Here is a 17,646-nt window from a genome sequence, read left to right on the forward strand (position 1 = left end):
GCTCACCAAGAGAGAAACATTCAGGCTTCATGCATTAAGGCGATGTCCGTAGCGTGGATACCCTCTGTACTGATTACCCTGGCTGAGACTGTTTCAACCTGGTAGCAACCTGTCCCCCATGAGTCCCTCCCCTGCCCCTCTCCAAGGCCATGTTCTGCTGTGACTCAGTAGGGGGCTTAGGGGCAGGTGTGAACAAGGCAACTGCCCCTACAGATCACGGTCCACAGTTTCAAGAGGTGGCCATGGCTCAGAAAAGTAATGGCATTATGAGCGCGGCCCCAGAGACAGGCAAGCCCAGCGCCACGGACCAGGTGCCACGCAAACCTGTCACTGGGCGTGCGGCGGACGCTGCAATACCAGCTAGGACCAGCAGGGGGGGCGGGGGTCATGCTTACTCTCGCCGGGCTTGCCTATGGCGGTGGCAGTGTGCGTCCCGGCTCCAGTGCGCAGGCTTGCAGGCACCATCGGGATTGGACAGCAGGGACCCAGCAGCACCGGCTGGGACCAGCAGGGAGTGGCAGGCCCCCACGCGAACCCAACTGGCAAGGTGGGCTGGGGCGGGCCTGGGCAGTTGGGGCCTTGGGGCTCTGCACTGGTTCAGGTGAGGAAAGATGGCTGGGAGCCAGGTGGGACGGGGATGGGGAAAGGGAGGTCACTGCTCTGTGGTGAGAGAGGCCTCCCCAAGGGAAGATGCCATTGATGCGCAGGGCCCAAGAGTGGACACCAGGCAGGCTGGGCCCAAGTGGGAGGATTCAAGCAGGCCCTGGGCCAGAGGGCAGCCGCAGACCCCTGAAGCCTGGGGGGAGACTCATTGTGGGCAGTGTGATGCCTGGCTGGCCTGTAACATGCTGTGGTTCCCTTGTGTGACAGGTTTGGGGACCGGAAACACTTTTAATTTTGTGGTAAAGAAAGTCCTTGAACTTTCCTTGAGGAACATGGATCTAATATGAGTGGTAAAAAGCCATAATCGGGTAATAAGTCACCGTATTTGCTGGCCTGGACCCGGGTTGTTTCGAGGCCAAGAACTCCATTCTCACTGAAGGACCAGTGGAGCTTGTGGGACCTAGGGAGAAATAGCATTAATTAAGCAATTAACAGCTATTTTTGAACACCTCCTGTGTGTCAGGCACTATTCTAGAAACTGGGGATATGGGTAAACAAGATGAGCAAGGTCCCAGCTTTCATGGAGTTATATTCCAAGTGGGAGATAGCCAGCCAAGGCCCAGTCCTCGGTTTTCTGTTTTTACCTTGCTCCTTAATGCCATGGGGAAAACATTAGGTAGGGGGCAGGTTTCATTTTAGGAAAATAGAATCAGTAATTATGTTTCTAAGTATGTTATGTTTGAGATGCGTAGGAGGTATTTTCCAACAAAAAACATGTGGGTAGCATAGTTGGAAAGAGTTCTACAGTGAACTCCACATACACACCACTTGGGTCCTGCCATCAAGTTATATATGCTTGTTGTTGTTGTTGTTTTACATATCTATGCATCTCTCCATTGCTGTCTCCATCTCTCAGTCACTTGGTAGGTTTATTTTTTAATAGTGGTAAAATATACATAATACAAGTCACCTAGTAGATTTTCAAGCTGAGATGTCAAATAGGTAATGACCTATTTAAGTCTGAAATCCTGGGGGAGCTCAGTGTTAGAGTTGGTCTTTAGAACCATCATGATAGAACCATTAAGATAGTACTTAAACTAAAGGACTGAAGCCAGAAAAGGGAAGGTAGTTGTTAACCACAGTGAATTAAGATGGATTTAGCAATTATGAGGATTTTAATCATTTTGACAACAACTTTAGGCAAGAGGGGTTTTAAGGCCTAGCAGAATTTTTTGTTGTTGTGGACAAAGAAGAAGTTGTTTATATTCCAGTAAAGGAGAACTTATCCACCTGAGAGAGTGGAACATTGCAAGGGGAAGTCCTGTATACCTGAGAGGAAGAGTGTCCCCAGAGCAGGTGGTGGTTAGCTTTGAAATGGAGAGAGAGGGCCACACATTCCATTGTAAACTAGAAGGGAAGGTGAGACAACAGGTGCAGTAGTAGATACATGGTAAAGAGACCCTTTGTGAAGGTAATCTTTGGCTGAGAATTAAGGGCAGTAGGGGAGGAGAGAAGAAATATTGGAACTTGGAGGCGAGACATACAGCATAGTCCTTCTGGAGAGGAAAAGTGAACTACCTAGGGAAATGGAACTAGATTGCCAAGTAGTGTTGAATTTGAGCTATGTAGTTACGCATTTGAAGTGAGATCCACCAGTAGGGTTGAGTGGTTTTCTAATGAAATCTTCAATTTTGAAAGGGTGTTTTGAGTGTTACCTACTTTTGTATGAGTTCTCATTTTGTTTTTCTTTTGTTTATACAAATGTGACTGAGGAGGGCTGAGGCATTTAAACCTGTGGTATTTGCTGCAGTCAAACCAGCATCCATTGGTGTTTATATTTATATAATTAATAATTGAGAATGTTTGCTAAAACTATAGCAAATAGAGCTTCCCATTGTCAGACTAATTGATGGTCTTGCATTGAATGGACTGGGGGTTGCCACTATGGTAGTTTTTATGAAAATATTTTTTATTGCATTTCTTATTGGACCTGATGTACTGGGAATCTGCAGAATCTATATATCTAGGATCAGGGGATCTGAAATTTTCAGTAATATGTTGTCATTTCTCCCTGACCACTTGGGCTATAATATCATAAGTGATGATAATTGCTGATGTTACTGATAGCTCTTAAAAGTGCCAAGTTCAAATCACATCATATACAAAAACTTTTAAATCCTCATTTCAACTCTATGAGGTTAGTACTGTATTTAAGATGCAAAAAATAGGCTTAGACAGGTTTAGTAACTTGCCCAAAACATACATAGTATGATCGTCAGTTTCTGCTGCAGATATAAATATTTTTAAGAGGACTGCTTGGCTGTAATCACCACTGTAATAGTTAAGGTAATAGTCTAGAGCACTTTTCCTGGGTTAAAAAACTGCCACTTAATAGCTCTATGACTTTAGGCAAGTCATTTAACCTCTATGTGTCTTCATATCTTTACCCTTGAAGTGGGAATAGTAATAATGGTTCCTGTCTAATATGGTTATTGTGAGGATCACATGAATTAATATATATAATATGCTTAAAATAGTACCTGGTTGCTTATTTTTTATTTTTTTTAAATTTACTTATTTATGCATATAAGAACTGGGGTACAGGCCAAAGATGCAGGGGGGGAGGGGATTCACCAGAGACAGTGGGGAACAGAACAGGCAGATTGACTGAGATATACTGCTGAGGGGAGCAGTGGGCAAGACAGCAGAGGTCTGCCGTGCCATGTGGGTTGCTCCCTGGTGGGCCGGGGATTATACTCATGCTGCAGAGGCTTCTAATTGCTTCATAGTGCGGTGCTTAACCCCTTGCACCACCAGGGAAGCCCACTACCTGGTTGTTTAAATGCCTCTGTTAACCTGCCTGATAATGCCAGCATGGTGTGATATGTACTTATTTATTGGCTCCTTTAAAGTCTGTAAGGGTCTTTTACAGTACCTATGTAGAGTCTGAAACTTGCAGAGTGCTTTATTTCTGCTCAAGGACCACCTTTGTTTCCTTTGCTTTTATTATCTCTCTGAGGAAAATAAACAGGACAATTGGCTTCCAGGGGAAGAAAGCAACTCAGATTTCATTTAGACTCATCAGACCAGTGAGGTTCATTTCACTAGTCCTGGCCTTGCATACTACTTAAGGGTAAGTTAGGCTTGGTGGATAAAGTGATTCTATTTTGTCGTTCCCAAATTGGCAGCTTATTAGTGGAATTTGGTTGGAAAGGCCAATGGACTACATAGCTGGTGCTGGGCACAAGAGATGGCAAATGGTGTGGGTCAGTGGGCTGCACATGAAAATGTTCTAAAAAGATCTGTAAGATTGACATTTACTGTGATGCATTGTATCAGTTCCTGATTAAAAGCAACCAGGCAGGCTTGGCAGGGGAGGCCCTTGAAAGTGCTAAATGATTTTTGCTGGCACACAACGTGGTGCATAAATGTATGATTTAAAATAGTGAGTCCCAGTGTGTTTGCATCAGCATCATCAGGGGGAGTTTTATGATGCCTTGCAAAATGACAGGCTCCATGTTCATAGATTCTGATCAGTAATCCAAGGCAGGGTCCTGGAATCAATCTTTTTTTTTTTTTTTTTAAAGATTTATTTATTTATACACAAACCAGGGTACAGGCTAGATGTGCGGGAGAGTGAGAGGATTCACCAGAGACAGAGCGGGGAACATAACAGGCAGACTGACGAAATACACTGCTGAGGGGAGCAACAGGTGAGACAGGAGAGGTCTGCTGCACCATGTGAGTTTCTCCCTGGCCGGCTGGGATCGAACCTGCACTGGAGAGGCTGTGGACAGCTTCACAGTGCAGTGCTCAACCGCCACCAAGGAGGCCCAAATCAATCTTTTTAAAAGAGTTTCTGAGTGACTTTAATGTGCAGTGAGCCCGGGATATCATTCGTTAAAATCAGGGTATTTTAGTCTGTGTTTTAAAATCAGCAGTTAGCTTTTCAAAAAAAGTACTGAAGCTCTGGACCTACCCAGGATTTCTGATTTAATTGGCTTGGGCAGGGTCTGAACAGTTGGTATTTGGTATTTTTGGTATTTTTAAAAAGCTTCTTAGGTGACTGTATTCTGCCACCAGGTTTGAGAATCATAAATAATCAACTAGATTTTCCTCCATAGTTTAGTTGTTCCTAGATTTAAAATAGACATCGCTTTAGGCAGCATCTTATCATCAGGAAAGTGAAAAAAAAAAATTGGCGTTTCTGAACTTCCTCCATGAAATGTTCACTCTAATCAGGTAACAATGAAAGATATGAATTGCGGATTGAATTAGCATTTCTCACACTTAGCAATGAAGATTTCATCAAGTTTGCCCTGCAGAAGAAAATTAACATTTACTGAGAGATTTATATTTAATCTCATTCTTACAGCAACTCTGGGAGGTATCTGTTATTTCTGTTTTATAGATGAGAACTTGGGGACTGAAAGAGGTTAGTAACTTGCCCAAGATTTACACTCAGGTGTTGACAGCTCCAAAGTCTAGATTCTATTGATATTTCTTTGGTGGCTCTCAACCTCTAATGATCAGTACATGGGTCCCATTCTCAGATTCTGATTTCATTGGTTTGGTGTGATCTAGAATCAGGAGTTTGCAAAGCTAACCAAATGATTCTAACGTCGCTGAGCCTGGCAATCACTTTATCACACCATGTAGCTTCTTGATGGTTTCAGTTCATCTTCAGTTCATCTATACCAGCTGGTTGTCCCTCTGTAGACTGCTGGTCTGTATGGAGGGTTTCTCGCTGCCATAGATTCATTTATATCTGCTTCCTTTCTTCTGCTTCTTGCCGTTCATTAAATATATATTGAATTCTACTTTGTATCATTCTTACTGATGCTGAGTTGAGAGAATGGTGAAAGGGGTAGACCAAGCACAAGCATCATGCTGCTTATATTTGAGGGAGGTAGACAGTATACATGTGAGCAGATTTTAGATGTGAAATTTATTTATTTATTTTCTTACATCTTGTACAGTGTGCATCTTACATTGCACAATATTTGATTTCTCCCTCGGGTGTAATCCCCATAAATCTTCCATCACCATCTCCTCTGTGAACCGTCGCCATAGTCCCTTGTGCTCTTTCCTCCCCTGTTTTGACTCCCTCCCTCACTCTCCCCTGCTATATGTCTCAGATCTATAATTTTCCTGCTAGTTTTGTCTTTTTTTTTCTCTGAACCTTTGTTTGGTTTCCCTATATTTCTCCTATACGTGAAACCATCTGATTTTTTTTTCTTTTTGACTCATTTCACTGAGCATAATCCTTTCCAGTTCCATCCATGTTGCTGCAAATGGCATGAGTTTATCTTTTTTGATCATTGAGTAAGTAGTATTCCATTGTGTATATGCACCATTAGACACAGAATTTATATATAAGCAAACTAAGATAATGAAAAGTACTGTGAAGAGAAAGAAAGCAGGGTACTATGTATGAGTAGAGTGAGCCTTTCCACCCAACAGAGTATAATTCAGCCAAGCTTCTGTTACTTTGTAACAAGAATCACTTTTCTTCCAGTGTCCGTAATATTTTTATTTCTTTTAATGCCTCCCCAGAACCTTTGAAGTTCTATATTTCTAGCAACCTTTTTTTCCTCATTGATATTCCCTGCTTGCTTTTCTTTCTGACCTTTCACTAGAATCACCTTTAACACCCTATTTCTACCAACAGTCTTTTGAAGGCAATCTAAGCTTTTTTCTTTGCTTTTTTCTTTTTTTTTTTTTTTTTAAGATTTATTCATTTATACAAGAACTGGGACACAGTCAGAGGCGCTGGAGGGTGAGAGAATTCACCAGAGACAGAGCGGGGAGCAGAACAGGCAGATGGACCGAAGACACTGCTGAGGGGAGCAGCAGGTGGGGCAGGAGAGGTCTGCTGCACCATATGGGTTTCTCCCTGACCAGCCGGGAATCGAACCCGTGCTGCAGAGGCTGCAGACAGCTTCACAGCACGGCGCTCAACCCGCTGCACCACTGGGGAGGCCCAATCTAAGCTTTTTCTGTCATGTACCTCAAAACTCTTCCAGTCTGTACCCATTACATAATTCCAAATGCACTTCCACACTTTTAAAAGGTATTTATTGCAGCAGTACTTCTGGTACCAAAATATGTATTAGTTTCTCAGGGTTGGCATAGCAAAGGTATGTACTATGATGGATATACTGGATGGCTTACAAAACAGAAATGTATTCTTTAATAGTTCTAGAGGCAAAATTTTGAAATTAAGGTATGAGCAAGGCAATGCCCTCTTTGAAGGCTGGACAGAGGATCCTTCCTTGCTTCTACTTAACTTGGCGATGACCAGGAATCCTTGATGTTCCCTGGCTTGTAGATAGAACGTTCCTGCTTTTGCCCCTCTTGTCACATAGTTTTCTTTCTCTGGGTCTGTGTCCAAATTTCCCTTGTCTTTACCAGGGCACTAGTCTTTGGTTTAGCACCCCATTTTAACTTGATGGCATCTGCAGAGAGCCTATTTCCAAGTAAATTCACATCACAGGTAATTGGGGTTAGGACTTAAAAATATCTTTTTAGGGAACACAGTTCACCCACAGCAATCATATAGGAGAAAATCTAGGTGACTGGTTGGCAGTGAGTTTTAGATTCAACACCAAAAGGATGATCCATGAAAGAAAAAAATTTGTAAGTTGAACTTTGTTAAAATTAAAATCTTCTGTTCTGTGAAATATGTTGTTAAGAGAATAAAGTCAAGCCTCACACTGGGAGATGTTTATAAAATCCGTCTCAATCTGATAAAAAATTTGTTTTTTATAGTTTTACTCATTCAGTATGCAGCCTTTTCTGGTTCACTTCTTTCCCTTAGCAGTATTTATTTCAGTTTCCTCCATATCTATTTGATAAAATTCCTTTTTTATAATTGAATAATATTCTATTGTATAGACATACCAGTTTGTTTATCCACTTATCTATTGCAATATATCTTGTTTGCTTTCAGTTCCCATTCTCCCTCAGCTTTTGACCAAGCATTGGAATGCAGGTTTTTGTGTGGACATAAGTTTCAGTTGGAATGTACCTAGGAAAACATTTGCTGCATCATGTCAGTACTTTGTTTAAGTGTCAGAATTTGCTAAACCTCTTCCAGAGTGGCTGTACCATTTTGTGTTCCTGAGTTCACATCCTTATCAGCATTTGATATTGCTAGTCTTTGGATTTTCATCATTCTACAGTGCTCTAATGATGGGTGATGTAAGGCATCTTTTCACGTGTTTACTTGCTATTTGTGTATATTCTTTGGTGAAGTGTCAGTTTAGAGCTTTTGCCCATGATTAAACTGATTTGTTTTCTTATTGTCCAGCTTTGAGTATTCATTTATTTGACACTATCAACTTGTGGTACTCTTTTTTGTTTTTGTTTTTTATCTTATAAATACATATTTTACATTATTCTTCATTTTTGTACAACATTGAATTTCTTCCCTTTGGTGTACCAACTTATGGTAGCCTTGGGCACCACCACAGTTATCATTTAGAATGTTTATAGTTTTGTGTTTTATATTTTAGCTTGTGATCCATTTGACTAACTTTTTGAAAAGTATAAAGTCTGTCAAGATTCTCTGTTTATATATAGATTCGATTGTTTGAATGCCATTTGTCAATAAGATTATTCTTTCTCCAGTGAATTAACTTTGCTCCATTAAAAGTCAGTTGAATGTATTTGTATGGGTCTTTCTGGCCTCTATTCTTTTCCTTTGAGCTATTTGTTATTTTTCTAGTACCCTGCTGTCTTGATTACTGTAGCTTTATAGTAAATTTTGAAATCCTGTTGTGTCAGTGTTCCAACTTTGTTCTTCAGTATTGTGTTGCCTATTTTGGGTCTTTTGCCCTTTCCACTTCAGAATAACTTTGTTGAGAACCACAGAATGGCTTACTGGAATTTTATTGGAATTACATGAAATCTAGAAATCACATTGGGAAGAATGAGGTATTAATAATACTGAGTTTTTCTATCCAGGAACATGTAATATTATCTCCATTTATTTAGACCTTTACCTTCTTCCGTCAGTGTTGTAGAGGGGTGAAAGAGGACATTCTTGCTTATTTTCCATCTTAAAAGAAAGCATCTACTTTCACACTATTATGTTACCTTAGAATTTTTTGGTAGATTTTCTTTATCAACTTGGGGAAATTCCCCTCCTGTAGCGTTAGGTTTTTGAGAGTTTTTGTTGTGAAAGGAATTTGGAATTTGCCAAATGCTTTTTTTTGCATATGCTGTTATGATAACATGGTTTTTCTTGATCACCATACACTCACTTCCAACATTAGTAATGTGTATCTTCTCACTTTTTTCCTTGGTTGACTCTAGCCATTAGTTTATTGATTTTGTTTATCTTTATCAAGAACCAGCTTTGATTTCATTGCTTTTGTCTATTGATTTTCTGTTGTCCATTTCATTTATTTCTGCCCTAATTCTTATTGTTTCTTTTATTTGCCTGCTTTATATTTATGTTGCTACTTTTTCACTAATTTCCTGAGGTGGGAGCTTAGTTGTTAATTTCATATCTTTCATTTTAGCAACTTTGAAATACACAATTTATTTGGTACTGCATTGTTATGTATATATCGTTATATATATACACCGTATTGTCAACTATAATCACTATGCTGTAAATTATATCCCCAATATTTGTTTTATAATTGGAAGTTTATACCTTTTTATCACCTTTTCTTCAAGGATTTTTATTCTCAAAGCAGTCCACACTCAGCCTCCAGCACTTTGTAAAAGTCATTGTTTAAGTGTTTCTACTACTTTTTGGCTCTGGTACCTTCTACTGTAAGTCAGTCAGTCTTAGCTATGATTCTTCATATTTTTCTGTCTCTTCAGACTCTCAAGTGGTGATTTGCTCCTAAAACGCAGTTCTCTAAATGATCTAAGAACTAAATGGTTTTTAGTTTCTTCAGCTCCTTTTTTTTGTTGTGAGGATATGAATGATGACTTCCTAGCACTTTGCATGTTGGAACTTCTATCGTTCAAGAGATTAAACACAAGAAAAAAAAATTGTATTTTTATCATTTCTGAGGATTTGTCACATTTTTGAGGTAGAGTTAAATTTCCATGTGTATATCTTTTCTTGAAGAACTTCCTTCACATTTATTTCAGTTCAGGTGTGCTGGCCCTAAATTCTGTTTTTCTTTTTTGATTTTTTATTTTGATCTCATAATTGAAGGATATTATTGCTGGAAATCAAATTCTGGGATGATAGTTGTTATCTTTCAGCACTTTAAAAATGTTAACTGTTGGGGTCTCCCTGGTGGTGCAGCCTGTAAAGCTGTCAGCAGCGTCTGCAGCACGAGTTTGATTCCTGGCTGGCCAGGGAGCAACCCACATGGCGCAGCAGACCTCTGCTGACTAGCCCGCTGCTCCCCTCAGCAGTGTACTTCGGTTGATCTACCTAGTCCGTTCCCCACTCTGTCTCTGGTGAATCCTTTCATCCCCCCCACACCTGTGGCCTGTACCCCAGCTCTTGTATGCATAATAAATAAATCTTTAAAAACATAAAAATGTTAACTGTTGTCTTCTGACTTGAATCACTTCAACTAAGAAGTCTGAATTTTCCTTTGTTCCTCTTTATTTGATTTTTGTTTTTCTCTTGGTGAGTATTGATCTATAGGGTTTATTTCACTCTCTTTCTGTCAGGCCACTATAAGTCTTAGAGAGTGGAGCTTAATGGAACATTCAAAGGGATTGGAAGTGGATTCAGCCCTAGAGGTCAGCATTGCCAGGATGACATGCTCAGCATGTCTTTTCAAATTCTGTATTTTGGCACTTTGCACCACTATGAAGTCCTATAAAGAAATAGTTTTTGCTAATGTCTGTTTTAGTTTTGAGAGATTTTGAGATAGACTGAAAATAATGCTCTAAGAATATGTATAGTATTCATTGGCTCTTCTGTGTCACTGTAACCCTAAGAAAAATATCCTGCTTTTGCTGCTGGGCAAACCTCTTATGTTTTCTTCCTCTTATGATCAGATGGAACCACTTTGCACCATACTGGAGCTTTTTTCCCTCTCTCCTCATTACTATGTCCTAAAGCAAATAATACTTTTTTTAGGTATCCTCTTTCTCAAGGTTAATTCCCTTAATACAACACCTTCTTCAGGAATTGAAGGGACACTTTATTATAAGAATTTGACTTTCATGACTTCCCAGAGTTCTTGACATGATTATGCAGATTTCCTCATTATACATAAACATTTTTCACTAATTAACCCATTAGACATATCTGAGTGTCTAGAAGATGTAAAAATGAAAAGTTTATAGTTCTGCTTCAAGATGCCGATAATCCAACTTGGGGAGATAAGTCCAGCAATCATTATAAAAATCAGTAAGTATAATGGGAGGAGGACTTAGCCAATCCTGGCGGAGGTAGGTAATGTGGTGGAAGTTTTCACTTTATTTCCTGACAACTTTTACTTTATAATAAATAAAGATTCTGTATTTATTACATAATTTATTTTGAAAAAGTTTATAGACAGCTGTCTGGCCTTCTGTACACATTTATTGATGTGAATTGTCTAATCTTCCACTATTACTGATTTGCTACAGTAGCTGCAACTCAAACATTGAGTTAAATGTTAATCAGCTTAATATTGATATTATTTTGTTTGTTTGTTCTAAAATATGGTAAAATGTCAGAGAGGAGAAATTCATCTGGTTTGATTCTTATGTTTCTATAGGATTATCTCAAACTCACTGCACTAACACCAGAAGTGGGTATGCATTTCTGATCAAAGCTGTTTGCTCTGGAAGTACTGCTGACTTTTATGGAAGATTTGAAACTGCTGACTGTGGTATCGATTAATTTGGATTTCAGTCTACTCATCTGTGTGCTAGAGAGATCTTATTAATGTATGTGTGTGTTTATATAAAGAAGGTAAGTTTGGGGGACATACACTCACTGTTGTCTTATGTTTAATTGGTGGAATGCAACCTGTGCTATATTCAGATGTGGGCATTTAAATAAGTAAGAATATCTTTAGCTTTCTAGGAGTATCTTAAAATTATCTGACAAAATTTCTAAAGAAAATTAATTTTGTCTTTAATTAAGATTGTACCACTAAAAAATCTTCCAATCATATTTAGAGAGGCAGAAGCTTGGGTATCATTCTTAGTAGTTTTGCTTTACAATGAGGCATTTAATTTCTCAAGTGTTCTTTGGGGATGCTCATCTCTTAAATCTTTTATCTCATACCAGATATAAGGCCACTGCTGTCCTTTTTTTCTTGTCAAAGTAGACTTTTCAAAAAATTTCAAAACATGACTCATTAAAATTAGAAATTAAACCATGTTTAAATACTTTATTCAATGAAGGCGCCAGGTTGGTAGCAAAGGTAGTTGAGTTTTTTAATAGGTATTTTGAGGGTCTAAGTTTTTTAATAGGTATTTTGTAAGAATGTTTGAGTAGGAATGTTATATTTGATTTAAAAAATGTGGACCATGTTTTCAGGGCAAAAAAAATGATAATTTGGGGTATTATTATTATTATTTTTTAAAGATTTATTTATTTATACAAGCACAGGGTACAGTCAGAAGCACGGGAGGGTGAGAGAATTCACCAGAGCCAGAGCGGGGAGCAGAGCAGGCAGAAGGACCAAAGCACACTGCTGAGGGGAGCAGCGGGTGGCAGGAGAGGTCTGCGCGCCATGCGGGACCCTCCTCCGATGGCCTGGGAGCAGCCGGGGATCGAACCGGTGCTGCAGAGGCTGCAGGCAGCTTCGCAAGCCAGCGCTCAACCGCTGCGCCACCGGGGAGGCCCTGGGGTATTGTTTTTCTGTCAGACAGAAATTATTTGTATTCCTACTGGACAGAAATCTGTAGGTGAACATGTAATTTCACTAAGTTTAGTACTTTTAATCAACAATAAGCAATGAATTGAATATAGAACTTCTGTACACAATAATAATCCTTGAGAAGGCCTGCTAAACATCAGCCTCATATAGCACTGAAAGGACATGCCACCTCCTTTTTTGCCTCACATTCATGTTTTAAATATTCTTTCTTAACATCCTGTATCTCAAAGTTGTAAAGTATATATGTGCCAAAATATTAACTTTTAGATTTATTATAGTAATTCCACTCCTATACATATAGCTAATAGAAAGGTCACCAGACAAAAAATACTTTAGATTTAAACCAATGGGAGCAATATAACATGAGCTTATAGACCTATTATGGCAAAGATTAGAAAAGAAAAAATGCTTATTTGATGTGTCAGGACTTTTTTTAATGGATTGAGCATGAACTTCTTGAAGATAAGCTCTGTGGTTAATTCTTATCTATTCAGTATTGAATCCCCAGCATCTAATTCAGCTTATGTGTGAGCATTAAAAGAATTAAGTAACTCAGTGACAGTGACTGAATGAATCAGTGATAATATGTCAACAGTGTGAAAACTGAAGATATCTAATAGAAATTCCTTTTCATTGGTTGACCAGGTAAATAACAATTATGCACTCATTCCAGAATTACCACTAGACCTTCTGCCCAACTCTCAGAACACAGACTCAGTACCTGCAGAAGCCTTTTACCCTTCTCATCTGGGAATGGGTATAACATGTCTTCATTCAGGAAAACCGTAGCAGGGTCTGGTAGGTTCTATTATTTTTGCACACTTTGGGGGTTGTCGGGAGAAGGAGGATCCAGAGCAATGCTTCTTGTACTGTAAAATATGTGGGAACCACTTGGGTGGTTGTTAACTTAAAGATTCTCTGATTTACTGGTCTATGGTAGAACCCAAGGTTCTGCAGAACACTTAGAGTAGTAAGGAGTAGACGCTTGTGATACATTTTACTCTTTTCAAATAACATTTTTCCCCATATCAATGTAATATATATTTATTACAGAAAATTTGGAAGATATGTAAAAATACAAAAATGCAAAGATATCTTTTGGTAACTTATATTAATGCACTGTTTTAATTACATGTCAGCTGTCCTCCAACCAGATCATAATGTCATCATCTTGCTTCATACCTCACTTTTGATCATTTCTTTTATACCTTTCCTCATTCCTTCCACGTTCAGCTCAACTTTTGTTCCCTCTTGTAGCCTTCCTTTGCCATCAGTGGTGCTCCCTCTCCTAGAGGTTTATGCCAGAGTTCTGCGTAGAGTAGTCCTTACCTGGCTTCTTCTCTGCCCTGCAGCTGACTCCACGAGTCTATCCGTCTGGTTCCATTTTTGCACTTTGAAAGACTCGAAGCAACTTTCTCATTGTGGTATTACTTATCCATAACACATAGGCTATTTCTAGTTTTTTTCTCTTCCATTATAGACATTAGTATTGATAATGTTTTAATGCTTATAGATTTTTGGTTTTGGGTGCTTATTGCCATATTATCTTCCAAAAGAGGTTAATCTTGTTCCCAGAAGTATACCAGTTATACTGTAACTGTACCATTATATGGTATTTTTACAGCAAGAAGAAATGTTGCTAATCTGGTTGTTATAGAATGATGCTTTGAGTTTAGCTTAATTTACGTTTCTCTGATTATTGTTCAGGATTATTGATTTCCCTATGTGTTAGCTTGATTTTAAAAAAAAATCTGTTTGAAATTTTTGCTTTTTGAGCAGTTAACTACATTAACAGTTCTATCAGTTAATTACCTTCTAAAACCTTCTATTTAAGAATCTGTTGACATTATAAAAATTCTTGGAATATTTTAAAATGCAGTTTGACTTAGCTTTTCTTTATTCTAAATACTCCATGTTTTTATTTTAGTTTCATGAAAAGGACAAAGAGCACACAGAAAGATAGGTGAGACACCTATTTACATAAGACATTTGCAAATTAATATGCAAATGGCCAAACTGGGTGGGTTTTCTTAAGGAACAAAGCAATTCTTATATTTTATTGGCAGAGATTCTGAGAATCTATATTTTTCTTATCCAAGCACTACTACATTATGTTATAGAAATTCATAGTTTTGTTCTTTATTGCCACCTAGTGAATGCTCTCTTCTCAAAGAAGCAAAATGCTTTGCAAAATTGAAAAGTTAAATATATACATGAATTTAAAGTAAAAAAAAAGATACAGATAGAAAAAACAAGAACCAAGTTACTTCAAATTAATTAATCCCAAAATCATTTATTAAAGAGGTATGTAGTTTTCTTAGAATTCCAGCCGGAATTTGTATTTGCTTTTCTGAACTCCATAAGGCTTTATTAATATTCTTATTAGAGGACTTTCTTGTTGTGGCATATTAAAGTTATTTACATATTTCCCTATTGAAGTGCAAATTCCTTGAGGATTAAAGTTGAGTATTTTTTTCTTTGCTTAAGCAAGATTAGTAGTATGTTATTTAGATGTTTAATCGATGTTTGTTGATAATATCTTAGAGCTGCTCTTACTGGAAGAAATCAGAGAATAAAAGGGGCACTATTAATCTGCAGTTTCTATACTGTCATCCTTTAAGAAATGACAGATTAACAATTTGGATTTATGGAAAATTTATATATGGAGAAACATGAGCAGGATGTTTAATACAAGAACTATTCAACAAACAAAAAAGAACTCTTAAATATTTGTCAAGTGTTAGCAGAAAAAAAATATTCAGAGTTGAAGATAAAGTTGGATATGTCTTTCAGAAACTAGAACAAAATGATAAAGAAATAGAAAAAAAACAGATGGTTAAAGAATGAGTACAAGACAACCTGCATTTACTAGGAATCCAGGGAGAAAATGAAGATTGAGGGGCTAATTATTAAAGAAAAGCTGAAGGACATGAGTTTGTAGATTGAGAGTGAGTTCAAGTATGCAATAAAATGAAAGGAAAAAGAAACATCACATCAAGGTACATTATTTTGGAATTTCTAAACACAGGGGAAAGTTCCCAAAGCTTCCAGGGGAGGATGATTAAAACAGGTCACATATCAAGGAATGTGCTCTGGAATGAGAATAGCATCAAATTATCTCACTGGAAGCCAGAATAAAGGGTTTCTCAGACATGAAGTAAGTGTCATATTTATTTTCATTGTAGAATAAGTAAGGAATTAAAGGAGTGGAATTGGAAAGTAGATATATTCATTCTGGAGAAGAGAACCTAACAGTAGATAATACACCAGTGTGAAAATATTTCCAGAGCTATTGGGAAAGGACCCCAGCACTCTGAGGTGTTTCAGACTGAGGAAGCAGATCAAGGATTACAGGGAGACTCTGGTTTTGTTGTAGAGCAACCCCGATACAAAACGGGGTGCCTGACTGTGGGTCCTCACCCGCGCACTTAAAAGGACTTATCAATGCTTTACTGCAGGCACACCTAAAAGGTTAATAAAAGGTTTATTTACAAGGGAAGGGGAAATGAGGAAATGTACAGCTCAGGGAGAAAAGTAGGAGACAAAGTTTTAAATGAGTCCTACCTGATCCGCCAATCAGGAATTCCAAAATGGCGCTCTGAGAGCTGGCTGCAAGCCAGGAGCTGTGTAGTCAGGAGGCGAGCGATAGCGAGCCCCCCAAGGCCCACGTGTTTGTTTTTTAAAATGAAAGGAAAAAGAAACATCACATCAAGGTACATTATTTTGGAATTTCTAAACACAGGGGAAAGTTCCCAAAGCTTCCAGGGGAGGATGATTAAAACAGGTCACATATCAAGGAATGTGCTCTGGAATGAGAATAGCATCAAATTATCTCACTGGCTGTCCAACTCCACCCTCAGGTCCCAGCCACCCTCACTTTGGTGGTGATGGGATTTGTCTTTCCCAATGTCTTGATGGCTTTAGTCTGGAGTGGGGGTGGGGTCCACAAAACCTGTATGGGATTAACTCAGGACATCCTTTCCCCCTAACAATTTCACTTGTTAAAGTCCTATGCTGTTCAGTAATGAAGTTATTATTGTCTAATACAAACCCATGCAGTTATGATAGAATTATATAAGACAGCCTCTTGAGAGGTTGCTAGACTATTTCATGTAAAATCTAACTAAACAATAAGATCTCGTTATGACAATAAATACCATTTTATTGTATAAATTATGAGAGGAAACTGTCTGACATAGGCAAAAAAGAAAAGTGGATCTATTCATCTAGCAAGGTTTTGTTTTAGTTTAAAAAAAAGTTAACAGAGCCCTGCATTCCTTTAGAGAAGCACAGTGTAATGAACATGAGGGTTCTCCATTTACTTGAATCAAATCTTGAAAGTGTAATATATGACAAAATGATCCAATGCATTATTTACAAGTAGACACAATCCTCTTTGTAGCTTAAAAATTATGCTTGAAAAATCACTCTGCATTTAAGTGTGAGTTCATTTAACTGTATTATATTAGAGGGAAATTCACACACATATATAGAAAGGACTTGTCTCAAGTAATTTATTCAACTCATTAGATAATCAGAGGATAGTTAAAGAAGGTTGAAAAAGAGCATTTTGAGGAAGAGGGTATGTATCATCCACTAGGAAATGCATTTTGAAATAAGTTTGCTGAATTAGAAGTAAAATATGAATGCTCTTTGTGGCATTGGAACTGTAACCTATCCTCTTAGCCAGCTTAACAAAATGATAATAAATTAATAATTTCTATTATAACTTATGACCTACAACTTTAGTATTTTAGTTCTTATTGTAACTAACTGTGCTGTATTCACAAACTGTTTTGACTCAGTAGAGCTCGTTTGTGAAGTATAAACAACTAAAGAAAACAAACTGATAAAGTAAAGCAAAAATACTTTTTAGATTCTGTGAAAAATGCTTTAACCAGAGCGTTTAGGGAGGGAGGAAGGAGGAAATAGGAAGGTAAGGGGATAGTTCTTTGGCGTAGGCGTTTTGGTGGACAGTGACTCAAGCATGTACACATATGGAGGTATAAAGTTGTATCCCCCAAATTATATAGTTATGTACATGACTGACAAATTAATAAAATTTGAGAAAAATAGACTGTGCAGTGAAATTAACAGAATAATTAGCAACAGTCCTGTAATAAAACCAGCAATAGTTTCCTAGGGATGATTTCTATTATGTTAATCAATAAAGACTAAAACAATGTTCTTTATTTATTAATATATTGCTAATTTATTATTAATAATACAAGATATTAAA

At 38.0% G+C, this 17,646-nt stretch overlaps 1 protein-coding gene across 9 annotated transcripts in view; it reads left to right on the plus strand.

The window, feature by feature from the left end:
* The first annotated feature begins 502 nt into the window (after positions 1-502).
* Positions 503-17,646, plus strand: part of PTPN20 (protein tyrosine phosphatase non-receptor type 20) — a 47,759-nt gene continuing 30,615 nt past the window's right edge. For 2 of the 9 annotated variants that reach the window (XM_037496932.2, XM_037496940.2), the window contains exons 1-3: positions 503-601; positions 11,295-11,491; positions 13,081-13,205. In XM_037496932.2, the coding sequence (XP_037352829.1) occupies positions 13,172-13,205 (34 nt within the window). In that variant the 5' untranslated portion in view covers positions 503-601; positions 11,295-11,491; positions 13,081-13,171. Of the gene's footprint in view, positions 602-3,711; positions 3,737-11,294; positions 11,492-13,080; positions 13,206-14,334; positions 14,371-15,441; positions 15,565-16,077; positions 16,121-17,646 lie in introns of those variants that run through there. The other 7 variants (XM_037496942.2, XM_037496934.2, XM_037496935.2 and 4 more) reach the window with 7 other exon arrangements.

Source organism: Talpa occidentalis, unplaced genomic scaffold (genome assembly GCF_014898055.3).
Source record: "Talpa occidentalis isolate TD23 unplaced genomic scaffold, MPIMG_talOcc4v2.1 talOcc4.8, whole genome shotgun sequence".
Classification (NCBI taxonomy): Eukaryota; Metazoa; Chordata; class Mammalia; order Eulipotyphla; family Talpidae; genus Talpa; species Talpa occidentalis.